Genomic DNA, 24,974 nt, shown 5'->3' with positions numbered 1-24,974 from the left:
CATTCTGAAATTCAGAAGCTCTGTCCTATCACAGTTAACGTAACAGTTAGAGCACTGCTATCACCGTGCCAGTGACCCGGGTTCGTATCTGGCACTGTCTTCACGGGTTTGTATGTTCGCCCTGGTTGGATTTCTTCTGGGTGCTCCATTTTTGTCCCACCCTTCAAAAAAGTATGATGGCTGTAGGTTTATTTGGGCGATATGTGCTCGTGGGCTGGAAGGACCAGTTAACATGCTGAATGTCTAAATTTAACATTTAAAATAAGTACCAAGGCAGTCACAATTCAGTTTGCTGAATGTGGGTGCCCTTCTGCTCTGTGTAATCAGGGCAGTGCCATCTTTGCAATAGAAGGGAAACTGACTCCTTGTCAGCTAAAGTCCAAATTGCAATGGATCTCGGTTGGGTTTTGTATCACGAGAAGAGACCAATTCAAATGATATTACTTCAGGAACGGGTTTGATAAAGGTGATATTTCTGTGGCATGTCAGTACCTGAGAGTGAATTCTTAACTGAATTTCTCCCAGTGTACTTCTCAGGTTATGTCATTTTTAATCATTTCACTTCCCTCCCCTTCCAAAGAAATGCTTGTTGTTTAACGTAACCAGCTGAGACCCAGCAGCACAGCAGACGGATTTCAACTTATTTACATCTATTTTAAAATCAAAGCCACGATTGATTCACCACAACCCCTCATCATCTTGATATTGAGTAGTGATTTAGTTTGCTAAGGATGTTAATTTTGATGCATCCATGTGTGGAAGAATGGTCAGTGTGAGGTACATTTGTTGCTGAAATGCCAGTTAGGAAGTCACAACCAGCTAGCTTCAGCTGACAACTGTCAATGTTGGACATTTAAGTCTAGCTCTGGGACTTGAGTGCAGGTTGCCCCTGCATTATAGTAGATTTGAGTTCCATGAAGACAGTCTGTATCTTAATTATTCATGATGTAAAGCCACATCATTTGTGTGAGCGTCAAGAACATAAGTTCCATGAGAGTAACATTTTATTGTTTCTCAGATTATTTCTATTACCACAACTGCCGTAACCTGTACATAATTTCAACTGATGTAGTATTCAAGTAGTGCTGCTTTGACAAAGGTACATCTTTTAGACTCTGAAGTGATTCCATGTGTCTGTTCTGATATGTATTAAATATCTAATGGCGTTAGTCAATGCATAGGAAGCTCCCTGGCCTTGTAAAATGTCTCCGCTCTCTCCCACAACCCCATGTTGGTCCCCACACTGATCCCTCTGTCCCGCTCTCTCATCCCACACTGATCCCTACATATACATAAAAAGTGTACAGGTACACTACAGTATCCCATAAAGCTTTGCAAGGTATATAATATGGTGTCTGCACAACATCCACATCGCATAACGCCCGATTTCGCAGAATGTATGGTGGACGTTAAGCGGCACACACCCTGTATAGGGTTCGGTACTAATCGCAGTTTCCGACATCCACCAGGGGGTCTTGGACCATAACCTCTGTGGATAAGGGAAGGACGACTGTAATTGCAGGTGAGGTTATTTCGGATGTTGCTCATACCAGTATAAAGTGTAGTCATTTCTTTGGTGCAAGAATTGAAGAGGAAGAGGTTTAGCCCTTTATTGATTCTCAAGCATAATCTATTCCAGCCACAATAATGAGGTGAAAATCACAGGAATGGCACGGAATAAAGCCACCACATAATTTGGCATATTTACTGCTGTTAGATAAACTCAGCATATTTGATACTACTCAGTACTTTCAGCATTTTCCGTTCTTGCATTAAAACATCCAAGCCTTCTTGCTAATAGGTTTCTCCACTGTAGGATATCTCTTTTTTTGGGGGGGGGAAAAATAACTCCTGCAAATGTCTGTGTTCCAGATTTCCTTACAAACCTCTGATAGGACTGTCTAAGGGAAGAGAATTGGCAAGGAAAAAAAAGGATGAACTGAACACATATGTAACTTATTTGATGAATGGATCACCTCAGGTTGCAAAGGTAACCCGTGCAAAAAGTCCAAACAAATTGTACTTTGGTATCCTCTAAATTTGTGCACAAATCTATTGGGTTTTGTTTTTCATTGTTCATTCAAGGGATATGGAGTTTTTTAGGCTGTGTCAACGTAATCTAATTGCTGTTGAGGAGCTGGTCATGAGCAACGGGTGTTGTTATTCTCACAGTGCTGTTTGGGAGGGAGTTCAACCCAGCAAGGGTGAAGGACCGGTGACATAGTTACAGGCCAGAATGGGGTGTGGCTTGTTGAGGGGTGGGGGGGTGGGGGGGGTGGGTGGAGGGACTTCCAGATGGTGGTGTTCCCTACTCTTGCTGTCCTTGTTTTTCTAGTTGGTAGAGGTCATGGGGTTGGAAAGTACCGTCTCAGGAGTTGTTGCATTACATCCTGCAGGTGGTACAAACTGCTGCTCCTGTGTGTTGGGGGTGAAGTGACTGAGTGGGTGTGGATGGGGTGCCTATCATGCAGGTTGCTATATTTTTGTATGGGGTTGAGATTCTTGAGTGTTGTTGTCCAGGTGAGTGGACAGTGCTCCATTGCACCACTGGCTTCAGCCTTCTAGATGGTGAACAGGCTTTGGGGAGTGGAGAGGTGAGTTATTTAATTTTTGTTCTTTTTTTTAATGTATACATACAGCATGGTAGCATGCCTTTCCAGCCCGCGTGCCTGTGCTCCCCGCCAAATTCACCAATTAACCTACAACAACTGACAATCCCTGCACATTTTTGAAGGGGGAGAGGATGAGCATCCAGAGGGAACAGGGGGAGAATGTTCAAAATCCTTACAAAAAACGCCAGTCGCTGGCGAGGTGATAGCATTGTGCTAACCACAACCCTAACCCTGTCACCCTGCAGGTCAGAGGCTGTGAATTACGCAGTTATTCACTGCAGGATACACAGCCTCTGACCTTGTGTACTGTATATGATGACTCCATTTTCGTTTCAGTTCAATGGTAACGCCAGGATATTGCGGCCTCTTCTCCAATTTTAAATTTAAATTTAGACATAGAGCACGGTAACAGGCCATTTCAGCCCATGAGTCCATTCCACCCAATTAACTTACACTCCCGGTGCGTTTCAAATGGTGAAAACCCACGCAGACGTGAGGAGAAAGTACGAACTCCTTACAGAGAGTGCGTGATTCAAACTCCAGTCCTGATTGCTAACGCTATAAAGGCATTGCACTATCTGCACTGACCAATAGTTAGTCAATGTCATATATTTCATGCTCCTAATAATCTTCTGTCAAGAAAAAGAAGACTATCATTTACTTAATTGTAATTATTCTCCCTTTCTCTCTGTTAACAATTTACCAAGCATTAAAAGCAATCATTTACTTCTTATCTATAATTATATGCATGAACTCTATCCCTGCACATTGCATTCAAATACAAATCCAACAAATAAAAATCATTCTGTGTATTGATTTCATTGATCCCGATTTTAACCTCTTTAATTGAATTTATGTCAAATGCATTAATATTCACCCAAAAATATTTTAGCTGTAATTAGCTTTAACATTAGTCCAAAACTGTGAAAGTTTTCTTAAAATAATATATTTTCAGTTAACAAAGTTAGGAAAAAGATATTTGTAGAATAAAGACATGTCTTGAGTTTGATCCCGAGGGCTCAATAGCAATTATGTTTTAACTGCACTATAAACTCCCAGAGCCTAAAAATAATAATGTTCATCATTTACATCCATCTCCATTCAATTAGATCATGTGCAATGGCAAATGAGAAGAGATTTAGTTTAATTTTGGCATCGTGTTCAGTAGGGTCCTATGAGATACTCTTCTATGTTCTATGAAACTGGCAAATCTACCTACTGGGTTGCTCTTGCACCCTCTGACCTCCCCAAACCAACTCCCCACCCCCCCGACCTCCCCTACCTTCCTTCTCTACCCTCTGACCTCCCTAGCCCTCCACCTCCTCCTACATCCTCCACTACTCTGACCCCTGCTCGGTTTTGTCGTGGTCCCGTACTTACTTTTGTTGGGAGCGGTGCTGGCCAGTGCTGATGTCTCCCATCCCCGCACTGCCCATTTCTACCTTTTACCCAAGCTGCACAAACCCAGCCATCCGGGTGGACCCATTGTTTCTCCTTGCTCTTGCCCCACTGAATTAGTTTCATCTTACCTTGACTATCATTTCTCCCCTGGTCCAATCCCTCCCCACCTACAACTGCAATACATCATATGCCCTCCATCTCTTCAATGACTTCAGATTCCACAAACTAGACTGCCTCATCTTCATGATTTTCTGGACCAGATACCTGACCAGTTGCCCTCTACCACCTAGCAGAACTTGTCCTTTCTCTAAACAACTTCTCCTTTGACTCATCTCACTTCCTCCAAATCAAAGAAATAGCCATGGGTCCCCACATGCGTCCCAGCTACGCCTACCTGTTTGTGGGCTCTATGGAGCAATCATGCTGCAGGTCTACATAGGCAAGGCCCCTCAACTTTTCCTCTGTTATACTGATGACTGCATTAAGGCTGCCTCATCCACCTGCAATCAGCTCGTCAACTTCATTCACTTCGCTGCCAACTTCGACCCCAACCTTAAATTCACCTGGTCCATCTTCAACAACCTTCTCCCCTTTCTGGATTGCTCGGTCCCCATCTCAGGAGACGAGCTTTCCACCGACATATAATACAAACACAGCAACTCCCACAATTACCTCGATCCACCAACTCCTACAATAACTCACATCCTGTTCTCCACAAGGATTCTATATCCCTTCACGCTATTTCTCCATTTCCACTGCATCCGATCTCAAGATGAGGACTTCCAGTCCAGTCTGCCTCCTTTCACAAACATGGCCTCCCCTCCACCACCATTAACTGAGCCCTCACCCGCATTTCGTCCATTTCCAGCTCATCTGCCTTGACTCCCTCTGCCCCTAGATACAACAAACTTAGGATGCCCTTTGTCCTTACCTACCACCCCACCAGCCTCCACATCCAATACTTTATTCTTCAGAATTTCTGGTACTTACAACGCGATCTCACTGCCAGACACATCTTCCCCTCTCCTCCTTCTGTAGGGACCAGTCTCTCCATGACTCCCTGATACACATCCCTCCCTACCAATTGCCACCCCCCCATGGGACCTTCCCCAGGGGGTGCAACATTTGCTCCCACTCCTCCTCCCTTACCACAGTCCAGGACCCCAAACACTCTTTTAAGTGAAGGAACACGTGTATCCGCAGGATTGATTTATTATATCCAGTGCTTCTTTGTGGACTTCTCTATATCTGGAGCAGACTGGGAGATCACTTCGCTCTGTCTGCACTAGTGACAGGGACCTCCCAGTGGCAAACCATTTCAGCTCTGTGTCCCACTCCCACACCCACTTGCCTGTCCGTGGCCTCATGTACTATCCCACCAATATCACCGGTAAATTGGAGGAAGAGCACTCTCCATTTGGATGGCATTAACATCAACTTCACCAGTTTCTGCTAATCTGCTCTCCTTTCACCCTTCCTTCCCTTTCCCCCTGTCTTCTTTCTCTCAGCTCTCACCCCCATCACCTAGTCATTTATTCATCTAGTCATTTATTCAGCTATTCACCTAGCAAGCTCCTTGCTCGCTGCCATGGCCTCCCTCCCTTCTCCACCTATTACCTCCTGCCTTTGCGGCCATGCTCCTCCGCCTCACCTCCCCTCCTACCTTTCCATTCGGTCGCCCGCCGACACTTTTTCTATACCTTGGTGAAGGGCTCAAGCCAGAAGTGTTGGTTATGTATTTTTATCATTGCTACATAAAGTACTCACTCCCATCTCTGAATCATGGGTCCTCTACTGGCATCACCTATGGCTCCTAGAACGCTTCCATCAGTGCTGTCTCTGCTCCAGGGGTTTCTACGAGGCTCTAAAGGCTGTGTACGGCCCCTCACCCCAAGTCCAAAGCCCGCTGCGCAGCTCAGACGGCAAAGTCCTCCTCAGCGACAAGATCTCCATCCTCAACCGATGGTCAGAACACTTCCAATCTCTTTTCAGTGCCAACCGCTCAGTCCAAGATTCCGCCCTACTCCAGCTCCCTCAACAGCCCCTAAGGCTAGAGCTGGATGAGGTCCTCACCCAGGATGAGACATATAAGGCAATCGAACAACTGAAAAGTGGCAAAGCAGCAGGTATGGATGGAATCCCCCCAGAGGTCTGGAAGGCTGGCGGCAAAACTCTGCATGTCAAACTGCATGAGTTTTTCAAGCTTTGTTGGGACCAAGGAAAACTGCCTCAGGACCTTCGTGATGCCACCATCATCACCCTGTACAAAAACAAAGGCGAGAAATCAGACTGCTCAAACTACAGGGGAATCACGCTGCTCTCCATTGCAGGCAAAATCTTCGCTAGGATTCTCCTAAATAGAATAATATCTAGTGTCGCCGAGAATATTCTCCCAGAATCACAGTGCGGCTTTCGCGCAAACAGAGGAACTACTGACATGGTCTTTGCCCTCAGACAGCTCCAAGAAAAGTGCAGAGAACAAAACAAAGGACTCTACATCACCTTTGTTGACCTCACCAAAGCCTTCGACACCGTGAGCAGGAAAGGGCTTTGGCAAATACTAGAGCGCATCGGATGCCCCCCAAAGTTCCTCAACATGATTATCCAACTGCACGAAAACCAACAAGGTCGGGTCAGATACAGCAATGAGCTCTCTGAACCCTTCTCCATTAACAATGGCGTGAAGCAAGGCTGTGTTCTGGCACCAACCCTCTTTTCAATCTTCTTCAGCATGATGCTGAACCAAGCCATGAAAGACCTCAACAATGAAGACGCTGTTTACATCCGGTACCGCACGGATGGCAGTCTCTTCAATCTGAGGCGCCTGCAAGCTCACACCAAGACACAAGAGAAACTTGTCCGTGAACTACTCTTTGCAGACGATGCCGCTTTAGTTGCCCATTCAGAGCCAGCTCTTCAGCGCTTGACGTCCTGCTTTGCGGAAACTGCCAAAATGTTTGGCCTGGAAGTCAGCCTGAAGAAAACTGAGGTCCTCCATCAGCCAGCTCCCCACCATGACTACCAGCCCCCCCCACATCTCCATCGGGCACACAAAACTCAAAACGGTCAACCAGTTTACCTATCTCGGCTGCACCATTTCATCAGATGCAAGGATCGACAACGAGATAGACAACAGACTCGCCAAGGAAAATAGCGCCTTTGGAAGACTACACAAAAGAGTCTGGAAAAACAACCAACTGAAAAACCTCACAAAGATAAGCGTATACAGAGCCGTTGTCATACCCACACTCCTGTTCGGCTCCGAATCATGGGTCCTCTACCGGCATCACCTACGGCTCCTAGAACGCTTCCACCAGCGTTGTCTCCGCTCCATCCTCAACATTCATTGGAGCGCTTTCATCCCTAACGTCGAAGTACTCGAGATGGCAGAGGTCGACAGCATCGAGTCCACGCTGTTGAAGATCCAGCTGCGCTGGGTGGGTCACGTCTCCAGAATGGAGGACCATCGCCTTCCCAAGATCGTGCTATATGGCGAGCTCTCCACTGGCCACCGTGACAGAGGTGCACCAAAGAAAAGGTACAAGGACTGCCTAAAGAAATCTCTTGGTGCCTGCCACATTGACCACCGCCAGTGGGCTGATATCGCCTCAAACCGTGCATCTTGACGCCTCACAGTTTGGCGGGCAGCAATCTCCTTTGAAGAAGACTGCAGAGCCTACCTCACTGACAAAAGGCAAAGGAGGAAAAACCCAACACCCAACCCCAACCAACCAATTTTCCCCTGCAACCGCTGCAACCGTGTCTGCCTGTCCCACATCGGACTTGTCAGCCACAAACGTGCCTGCAGCTGACGTGGACATTTACCCCCTCCATAAATCTTCGTCCGCGAAGCCAAGCCAAAGAAAAGAACATAAAGTACTCACTCCCATCTCTGACTCATGGGTCCTCTACTGGCATCACCTACGGCTCCTAGAACGCTTCCATCAGTGCTGTCTCCGCTCCATCCTCAACATTCATTGGAATGACTTCATCACCAACATCGAAGTACTCGAGCTGGCAGAATCCGCAAGCATCGAATCCACGCTGCTGAAGACCCAACTGCGCTGGGTGGGTAACATCTCCAGAATGGAGAACCATTGCCTTCCCAAGATCGTGTTCTATGGCGAGCTCTCCACTGGGCACCGAGACAGAGGTGCACCAAAGAAGAGGTACAAGGACTGCTTAAAGAAATCTCTTGGTGCCTGCCACATTGACCACCACCAGTGGGCTGATCTCGCCTCCAACCATGCATCTTGGTGCCTCACAGTTTGGCGGGCAACAACCTCCTTTGAAGAAGACCGCAGAACCCATCTCACTGACAAAAGACAAAGGAGGAAAATCCCAACCCCCAACCCCAACCCACCAATTTTCCCTTGCAACCACTGCAACCGTGCCTGCCTGTTCCGCATTGGACTTGTCAGTCACCAACGAGCCTGCAGCAGATTTGGACACAACCCTCCATAAATCTTCGTCCGCGAAGCCAAGCCAAAGATAAAGTACACTGTTTGGCCTGCAGAATTTTTCCATCATTTACTATTAATAAGGGTATCTAGATGAAATGAAGAAGTTGGGAGTGTAATCTTTTATTAGTGCTGCTGTTAGGTTGGGCAGCTAGGCATTGCACGGCAAGCACCTTAGTATATGTTTAAAAATAAGGGACTTAAGCACCCTCCCAAAAACAGAGCATCATGTTTCTCTCCCTTTCTTTGTGCATCTTGGTCCAGACTTCTCTATGCTACATTAGCTATTGCTGTTTCCTTGAGGTGCTCTGCTATTAATTGTGTTCGGAATTTCAATTGCAGGTCACAGGCAGAAAGAAACTATGTTTACATAAATTGGTTTGTATATTCACCACTTAGGTGAAAAATATAATCGGTAATTCAGATCGCAGAGTTCAAAGTTTAACTCTCTGATCCTGAATCTTCCAACGATGAAAACTTTCAGTGAAGTAAACAATAGGCTATAACCTATATGCGAGCTAAAATTCTTACCCAGTTTGCTTCCTGAATCTTCAAACACAAATCTAATCAGTATTCAGTGGATAGATCAGTTGATCTCCGACTGTCAGCAGTTTGTATGAAGTATTCAGTCACTAGACGGGCAATTTATGAAGCAAGTCGTCTCAGTTAAAGTGGCATCATGACTTGAATCCAATTCTGCTTCTCTTGGCTATGATTAAGATAAACAAATTTTTATTCTTTTCATCAGAATTTTCTTGACAGGGTGAAACAATTACATTCTGGACTGCAGTTCAGATTTGTGTTGATCCGGGCTCTTCAAATTACTGGAGCAATCAGCTTAATTTCCAAATAACATGTTGAAAAGATACCCCTCAGACCATTAGGGTGGTGTATCCAGAGTTATGTATGGTTTTTCACTGTCATACTCTCCTTGTAACTGTATTAAAGGGTTAACTACAGTGTTTTCCTGAATCAGAATATAAATTTCCTCTCATATTTTCATGACATAATGGAGGCCGTTCAACCCATTTAATCTATGCTTGCTCTCAGAACATTCCTATCAATGTCGTACCCGCCCTTAATTCCGATTTACGCTACACCATGAGGGAAGCTCTTCAGGAATGAGACCTTCCATCCATGGTCACACCACAATCAGGCTAAAGACCATTCTAACAATTTTTAAACAACATTTGATATTTTTGTTGGGGGGATATTTTTGTCTGTGATGGTGAAGCACATCAAAAACCCTTTAATTGGCTGCTAGATCTAGACCTAAGATGTCAAATAAGGATGAAATCCAATTAAATGTGTAATTTTTCCTTTGAAGAATGACACACAAATATGCTTATCTTTCCAGTCCAATTAACCCACAAACCCTGTACATTTTGGAGTGAGGGAGGAAACTGGCAAAAAAACCCACCCAGGCCACAGAGAGAATGTAGAAATTCCTTATAGGCTGCGCCAGATTTGAACCTGGGTCACCAGCACTGTAATAAAAACACTCCAAAACCCTGAAGAAATTCCGACCGTCTTCCTGAGATTTTCTGTCTGTTTCTTTGCTGGTTCTGCTTATTCCTTGAAGAAAGGCTCGGGCCTGAAATGTCGCCAATGTATCTTTGTCTCCTATGGTTACTGAAAGTCCAGCTGAGCTCCTCCAGCATTTCGGTGTGATTTCACTGTAATCACAGGGTCTGCAGACTTTCATGTAATCTTCATGTAGACTTCCCTGTAATCTACAGATGTGCTTCCATTAGAAGTCAGACCTCAGTAAAACCAGAGTTCTGCAGCCTTACCCCTGATTTAAATATGAAGAGCCAATCACAGTCGAATTCCGATGATCCATTGGTAACTGGATCGCCAGGTTCCATTTTTGGGCACTCCCTTTAAACTCCCCAGGGCCCCATTCCTAAGCTCCTTTCAACTCACTTGGACCCATTTTCCCATGTTCTCTTTAAACTCACCAAGTTCACTGGAAGTGTTATTATAACCACAGTATAACATGCAAGCAAAAAAGTGAAGTGTATGTGTTTTGGGGTATTAATACTGTTACGGGGATGTGAGAATAGTTATGGGTAAAATATGTCTTTAAAAATGATAGATTGTAGGGGTTTCGTTTAGGTTACACTTCACAGAGTAACACTCCACAAAAGACATCTCATTTAAAATGCAAGAGCTTTGCTGAAGCTGGACATTGAGCAGAAGGAATGAAGAATGCTGATCTATTGTGTATAGGCAATAAACTCCAGGCTCAGAGATGCTGATAAGATCTTTCAAGGATTGGGTTTGGAGCCCTGTAAGAAGTCATATGGTTTTTACAAGCAGAGAGAGGAAAAACAGACAGGTTTTGGAAAGAGAAAGTGAAGTCCGTTCTCCAGTAGCAGTTAAGGATGCAAAATGGCAAGCTGGCAGGCTTGCTGAAAAACCCCATTTTGAAGACGAGTTGTGAATTCTGACTTCAGCCTGCCCAAAATCTTTGTACAAGAGGAAATGGCTGGCTAGAGTGTTTCTCCTGAATTAAGGAAAACGAGAGGAACTCTGTGGTGACTTGGAAGAAGAGGTTATCATTTGAAAAACCCATGATGGGGCAAGTTTCTTCGGCAAGACACTGAAGTGACTGATTGGAGGAACTCAGTTTGCGTGTGTCCAACGAGCAACAAATTTCTCTCTGAAACCAACAAGAACCTCCCTGAGCGATAACCATTTAACTTTAAGCACCAGAGCCTGGTGAGGATTCATAAATGTTAAATTCTGTGCACAGTATAAGAATTGTCTGATACTGGTGAACTTGGAGAAGTGAATGATTGGACAGTGAAATGGAGAACTTTTCTGAATATAGACACATTGCATACACATGAGCTTAGAATTAGAAGGGGGTTAAGCTAAGAGAAATAAGTTAAAGATTGATCCTGTTGTAATGTTTAAAGAAAATTAAAAGCAACTTGTGTTTAAGTATCCATTGTCTTGGTGAATTTCTATTGCTGCTGGGTTTTTTCTGGGTTTGTAACAAAACGATTACCATACAGTAGTCAAGAAAATAGACTAGTTCCAAGAGTGCCTGATTGTTTGACTTTCACAGTATGTGGTTCTATTTTATCGGCGAACACAAAGTTCCTCTTGTAATTTCAACATTTCATTGTTTAGTTCAGTCAAACAAATGCCGAAGGCATAAATTTGGGATTGAATTATATTCCTAAAATAAAATGCGATGGTTTAACAAGAACCCATGGAAAAAAAGCACACATGCAAGTATGTTGATGTTGAAATTTTTTTTGCCATTATCAATATTTTTGAGTTTTTCCTGAAACCCGACTCAACCTTTTAACTCTTTTTAATCAGTCATAGTGCATGCCGCAGAAACACTGTCAAATACTCCTTTAAGAAGGTGCATTGTTGGAATGTCCCTTGCGGAGGAAATCTGAAGTGTCGTCCCATTCTGGCCGATGAGTGACACCAGACTGCCCAAAGCTGTTGACTCTTGAGTGCCCTCTGATGTGGCCTCACAAACCCTTGGATCAAGGGCAATTTAACGTCGTTTCTCGATCCCGAAAAACTAAAGCTTTTTTTTGAAAATTAAAATGCAGGGTTTTAACCATGATGATGGATTGAAGTCAAACTTTCCCTTCAGTCCTGGTTCATATTTCCATGAGGCAGGATTGCATTATATTTGCTTATGAAATTTCACTACATTTTGCATTTTTGAAGTGAGTCATGCATGAAAATCATACATGTGATTTTAAGAATATATGTTCAATATATGCAAACAGGACTTTTTATTATTATTTTTCAGAGTGACCTCATCTACACATTTTTTCATTGTTTTCCAAATAATGAAAGACCTTCTGTGTCAACGTCATCAGGTACTGAAACAGTTCCTGTCAATCATTTTCTGCTTCTGACCACTTTCTGTAGTTCATTCCACACAGAGATAATACTTGTACTTTCAAGCCATGGTTGATCAGTTTGATATACTTGCTTGTCTTTCAGAGGCCTCCTCTCACATGGAGAAGTTGTCAGCAAGCACACAGCTCCTCATCTCCTGGGAGAACTGCAAGCTGTCTGTGATGGTGAAGCACATCAAAAACATTGTAAGAAAGTTGTTTACATCCACAAGGCGTTCAAACCCACTCTGCTGCAGGAGATTCTGTTGGATAGATGCAAAACTGCCAATGCTCAGTCCTCATGACCTTCGCTGTTGTATGCATGCAACAATGCAATCCTTATTTTACGGGAAATCGTGTCCTAAATGCACACATTTTGTTAACGTTTTGCTTGCTGTAAAGGCACCGAAGAGGTCCCACTAGTCTAGCACCCCTTCCAATCAGAGAAATAAAAATGAAAGGGAGTCCTTTCAGTGACACTCTCGCCGCCTTTGAAACAGCACGGGCCTCCTGTCCGCTCCGGCAGTGAACCCAAGTTCCTGGTTCAGGACCTCCGATAGAGTTTGGGAGTAATTAACATTAGAGGCCCCTCGGGTGCCCCGGTCACCTTCGACGCCCTTACAAATCCCAGACCCAATACCTGCCTAGCCTGAGCCAGTCTCCAGCAGCCCAGTCTTTCAGCTGATGAGCCACTCACTGGTGCGTCATCAACCTCACCTTCCTTTGGGGTCCTCGCCCAAGCTTCTCCTTGGTGGGGAGGTGTTCCCCAGCTCTGGCCCTCTGTGCCAGGCTGACAATCTGGAGCCTGCAACCCACTGCCATTTAAAATTTTTAATTTAGACATGCAGCACGGTAACAGGCCCACCAGCCCGTGCCGCCCAATTACACCACAACCGTCAGTACCTTTCGAATGGTGGGAGGAAACTGGAGCCCCTCACAGAGAATGTACAAGGCCCTTACAGACAGTGCTGGATTTGAACCCCAGTCCCCGCAGCTGTAATAGTGCTGCACTAACCGCTACACCAACCGTGCCGCCCCTTGTATTAAAAGTAATTCATCATTGTCACTTCCACCAAGCTGCCACCGAAAATAATGTAAGGCCCAGGCAGGGAAAATTAACTTGTGTGAAGATTGTCAATGTTTCCTACTGGCTGGTATAGGCCTGATGTCAGTTTCTAGAAAAGCAAGCATACTGAAGTAAAACAAAATTTAGCACATGTCAGGATGTTTCTGGCTCCAGCAGCCCCGTGCCTGGTGTTGTCTTTATGGTCTCGAAATCATTAATCAGTAGAATACTGGACATGGTAATTCATTCCCTTTTCAAAGCCCAAGAAAGGATATAATCCTTGCCTTTTATAAAAAAAATCTCAACCCTTTTTGCTATTTTATTGCTAGGCTGAGAACATTGTCACCGTTTGAAAATGAATTGTGGAAGAACTTTGTTCTTTGCAAACAATGTGCAAGTCAAACCATAATTTTTAAGCAGTTGTTTCAATTAGTTCCCTGACAATCTGACAGCAGTGACTCATTTTGGATCGCAGCTTGGTTTGAAAAGGTTTAGTGATGCTTTATAAAGCAGCAAAGATTCTTCATGAAATGTCGCTTTCTAGAAATTGTATGAACCAGTTGACGGATAATATATTGAGCTGCTCCCCAATGACCCATGACGGGAGGATTGGGTGGGAATCAAGCCCCTTTCACACCGCCAACCCTCTTAGGAAGCGGGTAAACTTACCAGGCATGCCGCACCGGTAGGCCCTACAAACTGGGCCACTGGTTCTTCTGGACCTAAAGAGGCCCCACCTCCAGTGGTGATGTCATGAGTGATGTATTATGTACCTGCAGGGCAGTGAAAGGGTAGCAGGAATAAAGCGCATACGTGCTCCATGTATAAACTTGGGAAAATCCTCTGCAGTGGGCTTCAGACTGTTCAAACGTAAGTCAAACGCACAGACCAGCTTGTCATTATTCCATAAACAATAGAGTATAACACTATTTACAAAGCATTACATTGTATTAGATATTATAAGTAATCTTAAGATGATTTAAAGCACAGATATGCGATGACAGCTCCACCAGCTGTGCGCTGACAGCCCCCGCTGGTCATGCTGTGAAATATAACTGTGCAGCCGGCGGGGATGTCAGCGCATGGCCGGTGGAACTGTCAGCAGCGTACCTGTGCTTTAAATCAACTAGGCTGACGCAAGCATGCGGGCACTAACGTCACTAATGGTACCTGGTAATTTGAGTAGACCATCCACACCACCACAGAGTGATTAACGACTTAACTCAACCAGGCTCTGACACTTCCCCCGACCAAGAGTCAGATTTTTACTCACCCTGTCCAGTTTGGACTTTTCACACCACCAGATTACTCACTACTGACCTGCTAAATTGGCAGGCTCAACCCATTTTATTTGGCAGCGTGAAAGGGGCTGAGTCCGTCCAGATGTTGCCCTGAGAATATTGACTTTTCAGCTATTTGGAACTTAGCTCAAGTACAAAAAATATTCACTTGCATTTTGTAAGATTTGCCATCATTGGTGGAGCATGAGAAAAAAAATCATTTGCAATATACTTGTGCTTTGAAAGGGTGGTGTGCAAAATGTTCAACCAGTTTGAACATCATCCTTTCAGAGCAAAATATGATAATGCTGCATTTTGCCAATAATTGTTCACAAAGCTGTTGGCATTTAGCAAAAGAGCAATAAATTTCTAGACACCCCTATGAAAGAAATATGCCATTGTAGCTGACCACTACAAAGAAACACGCACGCACGCACGCACGCACGCACGCACGCACACACACACACACACACACACACACACACACACACACACACACACACACACACACACACACACACACACACACACACACACACACACACACACACACACACACACAGAGTGTGGCAATTTAAGCTCACTACTTTATTAGGGCTGGAAAGGCTGCTTTTATACTGTTCCAAGTTCTCGCTGTTTTTACACAGTCAACCATACGAATAACAATAGCGGGCGGGAACATCCATGCATATGAAATCCCCTTCTTCCCCAGTCTGTTTCTGCTGAGTTAGCGGGACCGCTTGAATCCCCTTCTTCCATACGAATCCCCTTCTTCCCCAGTCTGTTTCTGCTGAGTTAGCGGGGCCGCTTGACCATTGCCATTTTAGGGCTGTGGGTCTGATGCTGCCCCAGCTTCAACCCCCCCCCCCGCCGGTTCATTGTCCTGGGAGTCGCTTTAGCGATCTCTGTCCGCGTCTGCTGCCACGCGATGTGCCGGCCCGATCTCCGCGATTGCAGGCTACCACTCCATACTTATTGGGCAAATGAGAAACCTCCCAGCTGTGGCTGCCACTGAATCTTGCAGAACGAGCAATGTAACTGAGGGGGATTGTTAGGTTTCAAGGTTGAAACAAGGAAAAAAATAAATTTTAATAACTTAGTTCAGTGTTTTGCTTATTTAAGTATAATTTTTTGGTTCATATAAAGGAAAGTTTTATCTTAGAATTGAAATCGTTTTTTTTTAATGTTTCTGATTGTCACTTTCGGAAGCATTGAGAAAACTTGATGATCTATCGAGTTTTCTGAAGCCCACAACCCTCCAATTCATGTGAGGCACTGTTCCTGAAGAGGGCCTTGCTGCAGGACTACTTGGGTCAACTTCCAGCTCCAGGAACAAGCACTCAGGAAAATCCAAGTCAACTTCTCCTCATCCCATCTCCATTGATACAACATAAGTGGAGACAAAATCATGTGAATTCCACAAGGAATTTGTTGATGTTGATCCATTGTGGCATTTGCAGTGTGGATCACATATTAAAATGTAACACGTCCAAATTGCTAATATCTTGGAAACCTTTGCCCAACCAAAGACAAAGATATTCATTAAAACTTGGAGAACTTTGTTAAGATTACGCATAAGTCAAACTAACACTCCAAAGCAGTATAGTGGTGCAGCAAGAGGTCTTGCTTCATATCCCCAATGACCCAGGTTCAATCCTGGTGCTGCCTATGCAGAATATTCCCCTGTTGTCCCTGTGAACAGGAGTGAGGATGGGGGGGATGGATTCCAAATGGGTGCTTCGTTTTCCTCCCACATCCCAAAGCCATGTGGGTGTTGGTAAATAGCGACTGTTGCCAGGCTGCATGATCACGCCCAGGTGAACAAATCAGAGTTTAATCCAATTCCGATTCACTGAGCCCTGTGTCGATGGACATTGAGCATTATCGTCAGCTTGGAGAGGACTGTTTAATGAAGCAACCTTAATCAACAAAAGCTCAGGTTAGTTTGGTAGTGTTTGCTTCTGCAATCAACCTGAGATTCTAGTAAGTGACATTTCTCCTTCTTGCTGATTTATAACTGTAGCTTTGGACAAATGCGCTGATTTTGAGTCTTGTGAGTTTTTTTTTAAACTGTAGTATATTATACGCTGTGCTAACAACTATGGTTCTTGAGGCGTTTCTTAAAATATATACAGGCAGTCCCCGAGTTAGGAATGTCCGACTTATGGATGACCCATACTTAATGAATAAATTGTTCCTCAATTTGCACATGCATCTAATGTTACCTCACGAATGCCCCTTCCAGTCTACAAGACATCGATGGAATGAAAGTTTTAACTTTTAATCATGATCTTTTTATCATAGATAGGTAAAATATCTACTATAATACTAGACACTAAGACAAACATTTGACTGATTGATGCTAAGTAAGAACCTGTTCTGACTACAAATTTGACTGAAAGATAAACTGAAGGAACGGTACTCGTTTGTAACCTGGGAACTGCCTGTACTCCAGATCAATGATAACAACTCTCTCCATTGTTAAAGACTTTAAGACTGATGACACAATGGCAAAGGTTCAGGACTTAGTAGTTCTGAACAAATCATAAACAAATAGACAGTTGTACAAAAAAAAGGTTATATTAGTTAAATGAATTTGCATTTTTTGCAAAATGCTGGACAAACGTCTGCAACATTGGACCAGGGGAAAATAAATATCGCCTTATGTTTTAAGGTGAACTTGTGATGCAGGACCTCTCCAGTATGCAGATAGATTTCAGCCCAAATTTTCAAGCCATAATTTTGTTTTTTGTTTTGATCCAATAATTTTGCTGTTTGTTATTGCATATAAATAAATAATTGAACAGCAGCTAATGCCGAATAGGACTAGGGTTGACCTTTTGGGGAAAGTCTACTTGATGATGCATCGAGACTGAGCTTTTATGCTCAGGCTCATAATTAATACCGAGCACGATAATCGTGTGCCTCATGTTTGGGAATGGACCCTCATTTAAATCCACCAGGGGTGTCCAGGGGTGAAATGAAGAGGATTTCAGCACTGGGGAGGTTTAAGAGTAGCAAGGTATTGAATGTGCAGAGGCATTCAAAGCTAAAAAATTGCAGAAGTAGACAGAGTTACAGACCTGCTTTCTGCTTTCCCAGACTGAGTTAAAGTTAATTAAAAGGCAACCATGCCATTGTGGGTTAGTGTCATGTACAGGTCAAGCCACAGGTTTCCTTCCTTAAACTAAACTTGCACTCCCACAACTTCACAGGCATTCTGGTTAATGCTAGATTCTAACGGATTTTTTTTTCAACTCAATTCAGATTATTGAACTTTCATGCAGGGAATTACATTTAGATCTTTGATTGTCTGCCATCAAAATTAGCCCATTACCCCATCATCTTTACAAAGACTAACACTAATAATGAGATGGCATTTTACAAAATTCTCCTTTCCTTCATCACTTCCACCACAAAAGAAAATTTTGTTTCAGAACATTTTTTTCCCCTCAGGTTGGCACGTCACAGAAACATGTCAGCACTCTGCCACTCAAATAATAATGAGTAGATTCAAGAAAGTCTAAAAACCATTGAAACCAAAATAAGACAAAGGAACAAGGCTATTTGTTCAATAAGCTTATTCTGTGGTTTAGTTCCGTGGATTAAATTAGTTTATATTTGGACGGAGATTGAAGGTTAGGGAAAAGTGACAATAATTCAGCAGAAAATTTGTCCAGGCATCCCTATATAAACAATCCGCTCGCCACCACACCCGGGGACGTCTCCTGGTGAGTTGGAAACTGAGGCCAAATGGTCCCCAAGAGGTAATCAAAACAAGTCCAGGGAGACTAGATAAATGGATGAAAATCATACTAAGTCAATCATTTTGTTCAGAGGGAGCATAAATCGAGTGCTGCTGCGTAATCTTGCAGTGTACGGAGCCAGGGAGGTCTGATTATTATTCTCTAATGTTTTCTTCAGGGATGCAAGGCTGGTGGTTTATAGCCGTATTTAATCTGAGCTGCTGTACAGCAGCCAACTCCCTGGTCCCCTGGCTTTTATTTCCTGTGTTTTCTCTGACCGTGACCTTTTGAATGACTTCATAGCTCCACATTATCCTCTCTCAGCTGGCTGTGTTGTTGCAGCCACACTTCACATGGAGACCAGCTGTCATTTATTAAGAGCTCTTCCCTCTGTTAATATCAACACCCTGCCTGCCACTACACTGGAGCTAATTGTTGACCCAGTGTTTCTGCACAGTTAGCCAATTCTGGCATTCTGCGATTATTCTATAAACAACCTTCCCACTGTAGGATGGAATTTTAAAAACAAATTACTTTGGAAGCAAGACTACGTTCTGTCACACAGCCCCAACCCTCCCTTTCCCAGTGTTTCTGATTCTTTAAATCCGGGAATGAAGACCTCGGATATAGATTGCAATAGGGCCAATGTGATTTCCTGGACCTGTTTTGATTGCTTTAAGGAGACATTTAGCCAGGGTTTTCACATGACTGGGAAGTTCAATAGTGTTTGGGTGTGGAGGGATGTGGATCGTTAATAAGGCCGTCACAATTTTTTGTGACAGAGTGGCGCATTTGTCAGGCTCCATGTCCCTCTCACTACCAAATTGGCGCTGACTTCACTGCAGGATGGTGGGTGACCCAATTGAACATTGTCACCCCAGCTAATTACAAACACAAGCATCAAGCACATATTGGCCAGTCCAAAGTAATATTTTCTCTTGGCAGACGCAAAGGAGAAAGATTACATCATTTGAAAATATTGCTTCACAAATTTCACACTGGGGCATGGGTAAATTTTACAAACTTCACTTCTCTGTGTTGATCCACGGGATGTAAATGTGGATTGGAAAATCGACCTCCTAATCCGTGCTCTCATCAAGTTAGATATTGAAGCCTCAAAGTTGCTTGCTGGTACATGACATGGGGGAGCATCAGTGAGATTTAAATTTTAAATTTAAGCAGCACGGTAACAAGCCATTTCGGCCAACACCTCTGTGCGGTCCAATTTACATCCAATTAACCTACAGTCATTTCCCCCCCGTACATTTCAAACAGTGTAAGAAAACTAGAGCCCCTGGGGAAATCCCACACAGACACGGGGAGAACTCCTTACAGACAATGCGGGATTTGAACACCGGTCCTGATCGCTGGCGCTGTAAAGGCTTTGCACTAACCACCGCGCCAACAGTGCCCCCCAATCTCCTGAAACTCTTTGAGAATTTGTCTGAAAATATGTGGAAAGCAGAACCAGCATATTTTGCACACTAATTCGTGAACTAAAATGAGCCCTTGAAGGCTCACAGCCAAGATCCTCATGAACTTCCCCCTGCAGAAAACATAACCATGGAAGCGAGGGATAGCATGGGAGAGGTCTCACAGAGGATTCTCCAATCTTTCGGCACTGTATAGCTCTTCCACTTCAGACAACACAATTAGATTGACTTTGTACTATGGGTGCTCGTGAACTATTCCAAGCCAAGAGCCAGTCAAAGGGCGAGGAATTGTATATCCAGGCATGTTATTGGGAAGAAAACTGCAATCAGGGATTAAAATGATCTAATATTGAAAGGGCTAGCAGAGGCCGTGCGTAGGATGTGAAGATGTGGACTCTAATTGTCATGCCCTTCCTGAAACCTGTGCAATGTGCTCCTGGTGAATCTTTTAATGGACGAACAGCAACAGTTGTAGATTTCTCTGGAGGCTCCAGTTTCTGCCAGCAGCTTGAGAAATGTGTGTAGCACAATCAGTAATCATGACCTAGGTAAATGGCATCAGCACACTAAAGCAGAGGTTTTCAAACTGCCCTCCTCCACTCGCATTCCACCTTAAGTAGTCTCTACGTCATCAGTGCTCTGGGATTAGTAAGGGATTGTTTAAGGCGGGATGTGGGTGGAAAGAAAAAGTTTGAAAACCACTGTTTTAATCGTACCTCATTGACTCTATGTGCACGGTTTCCTCACTCCAAAGGAAAAGGGCCAATGGCAATTTTTCTCCAGCAAAATATTTCAGTAAAAATTGGGTCTCAACCATCCCTTCCCACTCACATCCCACCTTAAGTAATCCCTTACTAATCACAGAGCACCGAAGGCATAAGGATTACTTAAAGTGGAATGTGAGTGGAAAGAAAAAGGTTGAGAACCCCTGGTCTGGGCACTCTCCAACCAGATGGCATTATCATCAACCTTTCTAGGTTCTGTTAAATTCCTCCCCTTAGTCTCTCTGCATCCCTCTCTCTCTTTCTTCAGCTTCCCATCCCTCTCATCAGAGAGCTACCACCTTGCCCTCTCACTTCAGTATTTTTCTCTTCCCCCATCATGACTTTCCCCATCCCTTCCTCTCCCCTTTTCCTTCAGGCATCCACTTGCTTTTTGTACATACCTTGACGAAGGGCTCAGGCCCGAAACATTGGTTACCCTTTATTTCCTATGGATGCTGTGTGACCTGCCGAGTTTCTGCAGGACTTTTGTGTATTACGTGTTCTTTCTTAGATGCAGCAAGAGAAAACCTTCAGCCTGCATGACTTAAACTTGATTCTTTCCTCATTGATTCACCACTCCGTTCAACACACTTAAATCCCTTGAAAATCCATGACAAGAGATGAAAACCCAAGCCATTTTAGAGGCAGAAATCTGGCAAAGTTTCTTACCAATGCATGCAATCAAATGTGCTCCAAGAGATTACTCAGGTCCTGAAATATCTTTTACTTTGTGAGCTGTTAATCTACTCCGAGCAGGCAAACAGTCCAGCTGGTGTCAGAGGGAATTGAGAGAATGTGAGCCAACTGCTTGAAATGACAACCTGTCTGGAGATTCCCTGTTCTCCAGGGAATGAACCACCTTCTGATGTTTCACGTGCACCATGTATTCTGCAAGCTCAAATGTTAATGCATGTAATCAGAATGTTCTGCCAACTGCAAACACAATGGCTCAGGTGATGGGGGAATAAAAGCAGCAGCTGTTCAGTAAAAATTATCTTACGTGTCACTTAACAGAGGAATGCTGAAGATGCAGACTACCTCAGGCTGCGATGTTTAAAGCCTTCTCATATGTAAGCAAGAGAAATTGGCATGTACAATATAAAATTTAGATACTCAGGAACCACTGTGAAATCATCTGAAATTCTTCAGCTTTATATTCAATACAATTCTGATGTTAGAATACTATAATTATAACAACCAATTGGCAAACTTTCTCTGAAACATAATTTTAAATGCACGCATTATAACTTCTTCACAAGAATATTTTAAAATATAAAGATCTAGAAAAGATCCTGAAAACTGCAGTTTTGCACGCAATAAGCCAATGAGCATTTGCACAAAGCACTCGTCATTGCAACATTTCATCATGTGTGAGGCCTGTGGCAGGTGAGATATAAAATTGTTGCAAGCTGGAAAATTTCTTTCTCCTTTTTGCTCTACTGGGTAAATGGGTAGTGGGCTCTTTGATGCATGCTCAATGTAGGTCATTGGAGAATGCGAGAGAGGGAAGAGATGATGAGTTCAAGTATCTGTTACAAAATTGGGACCTTGAGGTCATATTTAGGACATTGAAGGTGATTTCAATTAGAATTGTCACTAAACTGAGAAACAGTGATAAACTGTTTTATGTGCTATCCATGGAAGTCAACCTATATGTAGTGCGACAGTTTGTACCAAAGTAAACAGTTAATGCTACGATAAAACAATAGTACAGGATATAGTGTCACATAAGACAAAAATATAGGGTGAAGTGTGAAGGAGAAGAGTACAGTTACACTGTACAAGGCCTCATCTTTCATTAATGGCAAGTTGAGTCACGTTTACTGCCACATGACTGTACAATCCGACGAATCAGTGTTCTCTGATCACTGTTTGAGAGGTCCATTCAAGAGTCTGACGAGAAGGAAAGATTGAGAGTTTTTGGGTTCAAAGATGATGTAGTAGAAAGGGCTGTGCCAGGAATGCAAGCCCACACAAAGGAAAAGTTCTAACAAAAGACCTATCTCGAGTTAGTTGCCCCTCCGAGTTACACTGAAGTAGGTCTTGTATTGCTGCAAGGATCTGTTTCCATATGAGTGATCTGTACAGTCTGCAAGCTGTACATTCAATACAGAACATCAAGGCAGCAATAGTCAAGCCTGCACTACACATCATTAGGAGCCAAGGAAGTTCTGGCAATTAATGTGGTGTGCTCATACGTTGCAGTACCCAAAAGAACGAATGTTTAAAGTAAAATATTTTGTAGGAAGTTTGCTCTATCTCCCTGCTTCCAACATCAGATAATCTCAAACCATTCCTCAGACAGCAGTTTGTGCAGACATGGATTTATTCTTCTCTCCTTTTAGTCCTATCACTTTGCAGATCCGTTACATTTCTCATAAAGCAACAATCAAATAGTATTCCCCCAGGTATTTAAGACATCCTTTTCTATTGTTCAATCAAATGTAATGTGGTCAGGCTGGTAACTGGTTAAACTAAGAATTTAGACAGGGCAATTAAATAATTGGTATGGAACAATATAAAACAGTGGTTTTCAAAGTGCCCCCCTAAATTCACATTCCACCATAAGTCATCCCTATGCCATAGATGCTCTGTGATTAGTAAGGGATTGCTTAAGGTGGTGTGTGGGTGGAAAGAACAAGCTTGAAAACCACTGTTTTAATCGTACCTCACTGACTCGTTATGTGCACGGTTTCAGAACTCCAAAGGAAATGGGCCAGTGACAATATTTCTCCAGCAAAATATTTTAGTAACAATTGGGACAAGAGCAGTGATTCTCAGCCTTCCCTTCCCACTCACAGACCACCTTAAGCAATCACAGAGCTCTAATGGCATAGGGATTGCTTAAATTGGAATGTGAGTTTAGAGGGGGGGGCAGTTTGAAAACCTCTGATGTAGAGCATTGAACCAGCAATTCTTAATGCATGGAGCAGTGTGTCTAAAATTGCTAGTTTGAGGGTGAGCAGTTGATGAATTTTTTTTTTTAATTTGACATATCTAAGTTAATCTGACAAGTAAAGAACATAAAACTGCTAATTATGGGATTAATCTGTGCACGACAAGGCTGTTTCACCTTCATCGTAACAGATACTTAATGACTAACTTGTTTTAAAATGTTGCAAGATATCCGGAAATTCTGTAAAGGAATTTGATTTTTTTTTAAAGTTGAACATCTGGGATCCACTATTGCATTTGATGAATTGAGTTTCCATCAGAATTTTTTTTTAGTTTGTAATGTAATGACTACTACATTAGCAGATGATATTAGGAACCATGAATCTTCCTGAACTGCTGAATGCAGATTTGTGTCATTTATTTTTGCTAAACACTTGTCTTTCTCTCAGTTTTTACCAGATGGTTCTGCACCAGATGCTTATGTAAAGATCTATCTTCTACCAGATGCAGAGCGAGTCACCAAAAGAAAAACAAAAGTGGTTCCAAAAAACAGCAATCCAACATATAATCAGATTGTAAGTACTGTGCAGACCCTTATTGGTTTTATATTAGAAAGAAGCAGGAAAATAAAGACATTTAGCCCTTCTGCTATTCAAGGTGATAACCTCAATGCCATGTTTCTCCTCACTCCCCATATCCCTTGATGCTTTTTGTGTCTTAAAATCTTCCTTCCTCCTTCAATGTTTTCATCAACCTGTTATTCACTACCTTCTGTGGCAGAGAATTCTACATGCTCGCCCCCTCCAGATGAAGAAAATGTATTCTGAGACGGTGACACCCTTATTCCAGTACAGTTACCCACGGCTATTCTTTACCCCTGTTGCCTGGGCAACATTCTTCCCAAATTTATCTATCCCTGCCAGAATTTGCACATTGATCTAAACTCTCATGAATGTAAACGTAGTCAAATTAATATCTCCACACATTGCAGTCACACTATTCCCAGAAATCTGTCTGGTCATTGATTGCTGTCCTCCCTTAGAACATAGAATGATACAGCACTGTACAGGCCCTTTGGCCCTTGATGTTGTGCTGACCCATATATTCCTTCCTAAAGAAAAATCCTAGATCATAATCCTCTCTTTTTCTTTCATCCATGTGCCTGTCTAAGAGTCTCTTAAATGCCTCCAATGTTTCAGTCTCCACCACTATCCCCTGCAAAGCATTCCAGACACCAACAACTCTCTAAGTTTCTTTTAAAAACTAACCTCTTAACCTTGTACATATGTGTTTGTTGATATTGCCCTGGGAAACAGTTACTGGCTGTCCACTCTATCTATGCCTCTCATAATCTTGGAGACCTCTATCAAGTTTCCTCTCATCCTTGAACACTCCCACGTTAAAAGTTCCAGCTCTGCTAACCTTGCCTCATAAGACTT

The 24,974-nt window shown here is 43.3% G+C and overlaps 1 protein-coding gene across 3 annotated transcripts in view; it reads left to right on the top strand.

The window, feature by feature from the left end:
- LOC138747868 (phosphatidylinositol 3-kinase C2 domain-containing subunit gamma-like) overlaps window positions 1–24,974 on the top strand; it is a 179,118-nt gene that overhangs the window by 144,375 nt on the left and 9,769 nt on the right. For 2 of the 3 annotated variants that reach the window (XM_069907455.1, XM_069907456.1), the window contains exons 29-32: window positions 1,873–1,990; window positions 12,261–12,330; window positions 12,458–12,558; window positions 23,985–24,110. In XM_069907455.1, coding sequence (XP_069763556.1) covers window positions 1,873–1,990; window positions 12,261–12,330; window positions 12,458–12,558; window positions 23,985–24,110 — 415 coding nt within the window. Of the gene's footprint in view, window positions 1–1,872; window positions 1,991–12,260; window positions 12,331–12,457; window positions 12,559–14,196; window positions 14,288–23,984; window positions 24,111–24,974 lie in introns of all 3 variants that reach the window. The other variant, XM_069907457.1, reaches the window with a different exon arrangement.

The sequence above is a fragment of the Narcine bancroftii genome, chromosome 13 (genome assembly GCF_036971445.1).
Source record: "Narcine bancroftii isolate sNarBan1 chromosome 13, sNarBan1.hap1, whole genome shotgun sequence".
NCBI lineage: Eukaryota > Metazoa > Chordata > Chondrichthyes > Torpediniformes > Narcinidae > Narcine > Narcine bancroftii.
The sequence above is the reverse complement of the archived record's forward strand: the minus strand, read 5'-3'. Positions and strand labels throughout refer to the sequence as shown.